Source organism: Rosa rugosa, chromosome 3, assembly GCF_958449725.1.
Source record: "Rosa rugosa chromosome 3, drRosRugo1.1, whole genome shotgun sequence".
In the NCBI taxonomy this organism is placed as follows: Eukaryota; Viridiplantae; Streptophyta; class Magnoliopsida; order Rosales; family Rosaceae; genus Rosa; species Rosa rugosa.
Window position 1 is genome coordinate 19057071 of NC_084822.1, and position 7422 is coordinate 19064492.

At 38.2% G+C, this 7422-nt stretch overlaps 2 protein-coding genes across 2 annotated transcripts; both read right to left on the reverse strand.

Moving 5' to 3' along the window:
- Positions 1–201: 201 nt before the first annotated feature.
- On the reverse strand, positions 202–1263 carry LOC133737380 (E3 ubiquitin-protein ligase RSL1-like). Its single transcript, XM_062164947.1, has one exon. It carries the CDS (start codon positions 1261–1263, stop codon positions 202–204), a length of 1062 nt encoding a protein of 353 aa, XP_062020931.1.
- Positions 1264–2731: 1468 nt separating this feature from the next.
- On the reverse strand, positions 2732–3709 carry LOC133737381 (E3 ubiquitin-protein ligase RSL1-like). The gene has a single exon (XM_062164948.1). The coding sequence runs from the start codon at positions 3707–3709 to the stop codon at positions 2732–2734; it is 978 nt and encodes a 325-aa protein (XP_062020932.1).
- Between the last annotated feature and the right edge of the window lie 3713 nt (positions 3710–7422).

Sequence of the window (7422 nt, forward strand, 5' to 3'; positions counted from 1 at the left end):
TTAGTGCTTCATTTGCATTTCTAAATTAGGCAGACCCGAAATCTTATTTATTTCGAAAAACTACTAACATATATGCTTGGTAAAAAAGTTTCGCACACAAATTGAGGATCATTACTAGAGGCAATAAATATATGACAACTTTCAGTGAAAATAGTCAAATACTGATCCTCATAGCCAAAAATCCAAAATGCAGGTCAATATCTAAGCCGGGAAAATGGGTTTACATTTGCCTTTATCATGCTGATGACTACCTGATGGTAATAGACAATAGTAACAGAAAGTATATCCACACCAGCATGTGACGTAGTTGATGCTGCAGCTGCTGTCCTCTTTTATCACATAGTAGTTGCAGCATGGACACCGCTTCCATTGTTTCATCCCTGCAAGGTACATCACCATCCCTTCTTCACCGCCCCCATTGACCTTCAGTTTCTGATACAAGAAACAATTGAATTCGGAATGGTAAGGAACCCTACACTTGATACAAAACTCTCTGTTGCAACTAGGACACAAATACTTGTTCTCGATGCTAAACCCGCTCCGAAATCCAGAAGGTAGTAGCCTTCCCTTCTTCATCATGTGCAGATAATCCCGTACTTCAGCGAAGTTCAACCATGCCGCGCAAGCCTTGAAGGGACAGTTCAAGTACTTGTCAGATGGCAGCCCGGTAGTCACATTATTAACATTATTATTATTTTCGGACAAGGCTTTTTCCCATCGATCAGTAACATCCTTCGGGAGGATTCTCCGGCAGTACTCGAGGTCTAACACTCCAGTACTGCAGTATGATACCGGGCACATAATGGACGTGATGTCATCATGGAGCTTGGACACCACGAATTTGACAATGCATGGGGGACAATAAAAATGGTTGCAACCCTTTATATGGAATGCGTTTAGTAGAGGAGTTTCCTCATGGCAGAACTGGCATTTAAATATGAAGGTACTAGTTGCACTAGTATTTTTATTGTTCAGTGAACTAGTATTGCTGGTCTTGGCATCATCATGTTTGTTCTGATCCTCCATCGTCTTATTGGAAGATCCCCTTGGTTTGTCCTCCATTGTCTGATTGGACGATCCCCTTGGTTTGTTCTGATCATCCATTGTTTGATTGGACGATCCCCTTGGTTTGTTCTTACTGTGTCCTTGGAGTTTGGCCGCGATGGACATGCAGAACTTAACCACTTGGTCTCCAAGATTCTTCATTCTCTTTAGTGCTGCTTCTCTTCTTTTCACCTTCTTATCCTGGATACTCACCGTCATGATGGATTTCTTGCCTAGGGTAGCTAGGGTACTCTTGTGCTATAACTAGACCAACAATCAATTATTGACCAAGTAAGAATGCTGCAACTTGGCCAAATTAGACCAATGCATAGATCTAGCATAAGATGGATCAGAGAAGACTTGTGAGACTTCAAGTCCTTCCCAGCAGAGGAATATTCTAATTCCTTTCTATTTTGTTTTGGTTAATAACTCCTTTCTATTCATGCGCTCTAATCCAACTCGATCTATGAATTAACAATTTAACAAATGTTTGTCCATCTTGGAAAAGGTGTTACTTCAAACATCAGTTCCATAACAAAAACCATCCCATGCACGACAATGCTTTTAGCAGAGAAATAGCCCCCACGAAAGCTCGAAACCTCTTTTCAACTGATGGTGGATGGAAGAGAAGGAAAGGTTTCCAGCTTGTTCCAGCATGTTAGGACATATTGTTCCAGCATCTTTTGTTTTTGTTTTTCCCTTTTTCTTCTGTGAACTTCTCCTAAAGCCAAACCAAATGATGTAACCTGTGAAGAGTAAGGTAAAGCAGCTTTATGTGTTGTTTTTCATACATTATGTGAATTGTTTTTGATAGGGGCTAGGGGGAGAGTTGTGTACCTGGGAATATTGATGTCAATGTGCATACCCAAGGCTTTAAAATTGTTAATGTCACCGTGGAAAATGAAGGTCAAGATGCTGTGACTTGATGGTGGTTCACATTGACATTAACATATTTATCGATGTTCAGACCCCTGAATCTTCGGGACAAAACAACCAGGGAATTCATTACACAACATTGATTTGTTTTCATGAACTTTTGTTCTGTGAATTGGTTTCTGTTTGCACTAAAATGATGATATCAATATCGACTGTGGTAGCAAGTAGTTGTACTTTTGGTTTTTAGATCAATGTGCATTCATACAATTAGCTTTTCCATATATAATGGACTACCATCACAAGTCCCAACGAATCAATCCTATTCTTCCTATTGATCATCATTTTTTCTTTTGTTTTCTTTTGTTCAAATATCAGCATCAGTTTGCATCTCAGTCTACACAATGTTTTTGCCTTTCCTCTTAGTTATTTCACTACTGACCAATCCTGTTTGAACATTATCATTTCATCATGGTAACTCATCACTTCGCAGCAGCCAGCAGGTTCACAATCCTCATTAATTGGGATTTTGTATCAATTCTGGATTAATCATATGCTTAACTATCCCAGCCAGCAACTTCGACCAAATTAATTATATGCGCATCAAGTGGTATATGATGTATTAATTAGTGCTTCATCTGCACGTCTAAATTAGGCAGACCCGAAATCTTATTTATTTCGAAAAACTACTAACATATATGCTTGGTAAGACAAATTGAGGATATCATTACTAGCTAGGGGGATTAAATATATGACAACTTTCAACTGAAAATACTGATCCTTATAGCCAAAAATCCAAAATGCAGGTCAATATCTAAGCCGGGAAGATGGGTTTACATTTGCTTTTATCATGGTGATGACTACCTGATGGTAATAGACAATAGTAACAGAAAGTATGTCCACACCAGCATGTGACGTAGTTAATGCTGCAGCTGCTGTCCTCTTTTATCACATAGTAGTTGCAGCATGGACACCGCTTCCATTGTTTCATCCCTGCAAGGTACATCACCATCCCTTCTTCACCGCCTCCATTGACCTTAAGTTTCTGATACAAAAAACAATTGAATTCGGAATGGTAAGGAACCCTACACTTGATACAAAATTCTCTGTTGCAACTAGGACACATATACTTGTTCTTGGTGTTAAACCCGCTCCAAAATCCAGAAGGTAGAAGCCTTCTCTTTGTCATCATGTACAGATAATCCCGTACTTCAGCGAAGTTCAACCGTGCCGCGCAAGCCTTGAAGGGACAGTTCAAGTACTTGTCATCAGATGGCAGCCCCGCAGTCACATTATTATTATTATATTCGGACAAGGCTTTTTCCCATCGATCAGTTACATCCTTCGGGAGGATTCTTCGGCAGTACTCGAGGTCTAACACTCCAGTACTGCAATATGATACCGGGCACATAATGGACGTGATGTCATCTTGGAGCTTGGACACCACGAATTTGACAATGCATGGGGGACAAAAAAAATGGTTGCAACCCTTTATATGGAATGCGTTTAGTAGAGGAGTTTCCTCATTACAGAACAGGCATTTAAATATAAAGGTACTAGTTGTATTAGTATTTTTACTGTTGTTCAGTGAACTAGTACTGCTGGTCTTGGCATCATCATGTTTGTTCTGATCCTCCATCGTCTTATTGGAAGATCCCCTTGGTTTGTTCTTATTGTGTACTTGGAGTTTGGCCACGATGGACATGCAGATCTTAACCACTTGGTCTCCAAGTTTCTTCATTCTCTTTAGTGCTGCTTCTCTAGTTTTCACCTTCTTATCATGGATACTCATTGTCATGATGGATTGCTTGCCCAGGGTAGCTAGGGTACTCTTGTGCTATAACTAGACCAACAATCAACTATTGACCAAGTAAGAATGCTGCAACTTGGCCAAATTAAACCAATGCATAGATATATTAAAAGATGGATCAGACAAGACTTGTGAGACTTCAAGTCCTTCCTAGCAGAGGATTCTGATTCCTTTCTATTTTGTTTTGGTTGATAACTCCTTTCTATTCATGCGCAGAGCTCTAATATATCCAACTCGATCTATGAATTAACAATTTAACAAATGTTTGTCCATCTTGGAAAAGGTGTTACATCAAACATCAGTTTCATAACAAAAACCACCCCATGCACGACAATGCTTTTGGCAGAGAAATAGCCCCCACGAAAGCTCAAAACCAGGCCCCCTTTTCAACTGATGGTGAATGGAAGAGAAGGAAAGATTTCCAGCTTGTTCCAGCATCTTAGGACATATTGTGGTCACATTACAAGAGAGTTGAAGGTTCTCTACACTATCTCCCAACCGAATATATGAATAGGAATTCCTAGATGAGGTAGTAACGCATTTGATTTTGACATGGCTGGGAAACTCATCTGGTATAAAGCAATTTAAGCAGGTTACAAAATCACTGACGTTGTGCCAGCTGAATGATCCTCCATCGCTAAAGTTACTCCTTTTCAAAAGGTAGAATTCCTAGGGGGGCAAGCATCCCTTAGCAGATCAGGATCAACAAGCTGAATTGTATGGTTTTCAAAATTGATTCCACTGACATAATATGTACCACTGTAAAGATTAAAAATGGCACGATTCTGTTCTCATGGAAGTTCAGCTGGATGATTGAGACAACCAGCAGAACCATTTCTCAAGTGAAAAGGGTATCAAATGTCATGGAGATCTCCAAAAGAAGCAGGTAGACCCATATTTTCTCCCTCGGCATCAGAAAATACAAAGAAAATAGCAATAAAGAGAGAATTAATTTCAGCCTATTCCTTTTTGTGAGTTCATATAGAAATCGAGATGACCAACAAGACCAATTTACAAAATATGTTGATAATGTTATCTTTAAATACACTTTAATTGAGCCAACAATGGTACTTCCATTATACAAGCTAAGATAACATAGAATTCCTAGAATGTGAAGCAGGCATCTCAGTCATCATCCCAAGACATATTGAAATTATGATGAAGTTACGACTTTCTGATATGAAGACTGGATTTATATATTAGAGGAAACATAGAAGTGAATTAACCTCTTTGCCTAAATAATGTACTGTATTCAAACTTATGAAGTATCCCAGATCAAGGAAGTTTATGAAAGTATATTGCGCGCAATAAGTTGACTTAGAATTCTACCTGTTAGCTTCTCATGATTGAGAGAGACCCGTAAATGAGGGGGTGTGTTAAGAGAAATATCAAAAAGCACCAAGGATTGTTAATTTTGTTATTGATGGTGTATATATATTTTGACTAGATTCCATAGTTACTACGTCCATCCGACGAGCCTTTCTCACGCCGGTCGTGGTAATCTCTCAAGCCCTCAACTAGCTAGTAGACAATTATGACTGATTGAGTCATTGACCAGCAATAGAAGACTTCATTGATAAGGCACTATATATATACAGAGAGAGAGAGAGAGAGACAGAGAGAGAGAGAGAGAGAGAGAGAGAGAGAGTGGTGAAATTGAGAAGGCGCGTCTTAGATGCCTAGCTAAACCTGAAACTGTTGGCTTTGGTAATCAATACTTCCTATGGGAAAAACTCCCAATGTTGATGAGAGATAAGATTGTCATTGATAACACATACAACACGAGTTTACAGTAGTTCGAATTAGGGCTACGTTCAGTTTGGTGTTTAGGCCCTTAGGGTTTTACTAGTGAGTAAAGATCGCTCACACCTCATATCTACATTACACCCGAGTACTCTTAGAATGTGATAGAATCGATGACTTAGAATAGAGTAAGTTAGAATCCATGATCTTCTAGTTGTACGTAGCTAGGTTATCAGTTGTTCTCCCAGCAACATCTGAATTCGGATCCCTTAAGGACTCCAAAACCCATGTCCACAGAGTTCCCTATTTAATTCAAACTAGGCCTTCTGATGTGAACTCGGCATTAGGTAATTTTACTGTATCAACAATAGATTAGAGTTTCAATATATTGTTAATGACTATTCGTTGTGTTTGGTTTCTTGGGTTTCGTAATCAAATTATTCTTCTTCTGTTATTTTGCTGATAGAGCCATGGCTGCAGGAAGAATTAAAACTTACTTGGAAAGGGTTGATGCTCAGCTAGGTGGTAAGTTAAACATGTCCATCGATCTCCTGTCTCAGAAATAAAGTGACACTAGTAAAAATTAAACATAAACTTGTGTGATCATGTATTACATGAAACTATTTCAATTAGTTGCAGGACACTTTTGTCACCTAGGAGGCTAGGGAGAGACAATATGCTCGTCTATTAATTAAGATTGTAAAAACAATAGATTGATTAATTTGCATTGATATCAATCATATCAGCCTGAAGTGCATGATAGATTGAGCATTCTGAGAACACAAGTTTGCATACTTAGATCTATTGATAAGCTGTAAGAACAACATTCGATATCTTAAGAATGCTTATGCTTTCATCTTGAAATGGTGTATATATAATCCTACAATGAGATGCTATTGCTTTCTCATGATCTTACTAATTAAGCTGTTAAGACTATGGTTTCGGGATGCATCCTTAACTATTTGAAAATATGCTCGAGAATTTTTAATTGACCATTGAAAGCTCATTTTGAATCAATCAACGTATACAGATCTATTTGATATATCAGAGCTATTTAGTTTTGAAACTATTAGTTAGTGTTGTAATTATTGTTATTACCTTATGGCAGGAGGAATCAAGAAAAAATCTGTGACCCTTATATCTGGCCATGAGAAGTCGGCCAGGACAAGGACAGATCTGTGTCACCGATTCTGTGTCATTAGCCAAGTAAGTGACTTAGTTCATGATTCTTATGATGCATTCTAGCTAGTCTAGGTTTGGTATATTCCCTCCCTATGGTTTCTTTCTTCCTAAGCTAGCTGCCCTATGTCTATATTTTTTTTGGCCAAGAAGCTAGCTTATTTCCATTTCGGTTTAGGGAGTTCAAATGAAGAAAAAACAGCCAATTAATTGTGATTCTTTAGAAGTCAAAGAGATATATTATTTCAATATCCACCAATTATGGCCCTTGAGTTTAGGTTGAGACAGTAATCTCTAGAAATTTGTTTTTAGTGCAATAGACGTGTGTACCGCATAACCTTCGGTATATTACTCTCATATTCATATTCTTTTACAATTGTACGTATTCCATTTGTTTTGGTTGTGTGCAGCTCCCAAAGGAAGATGGAGCAAAGGAGAAGCAAAAGGTCATGTACCTTGATTTCTCAAGAGCGTGTAGTTTTAGGCCAGATAAAATGCTCGAGATAGCAAAGAGGTGCTATATGTGGCCATTTTTTTTTGCTACATGTGGTTTGTTTAGGTTAAGATTTGTACATACACTTAATGGTGTTAATTAATGGTGGGTTTTACGTTGTTGCTATAGCTTTCCCTTGCATGGAGATAATTTGTTGAAAAATATGACGTATGGTAGAATTTCGAAAATTTCTGCTAAAGATATTTATAAGGAACAAAAGAAGTTATATGATGAAGCAAAGGCAAAAATAAGAGCAGATGGAAGGTATGTTATACAATTA

Excerpts from the sequence above, each read along its gene's own strand:
- LOC133737380 (XM_062164947.1), bottom strand. The coding sequence starts at position 1,263 with ATGACGGTGAGTATCCAGGATAAGAAGGTGAAAAGAAGAGAAGCAGCA.
- LOC133737381 (XM_062164948.1), bottom strand. The coding sequence starts at position 3,709 with ATGAGTATCCATGATAAGAAGGTGAAAACTAGAGAAGCAGCACTAAAG.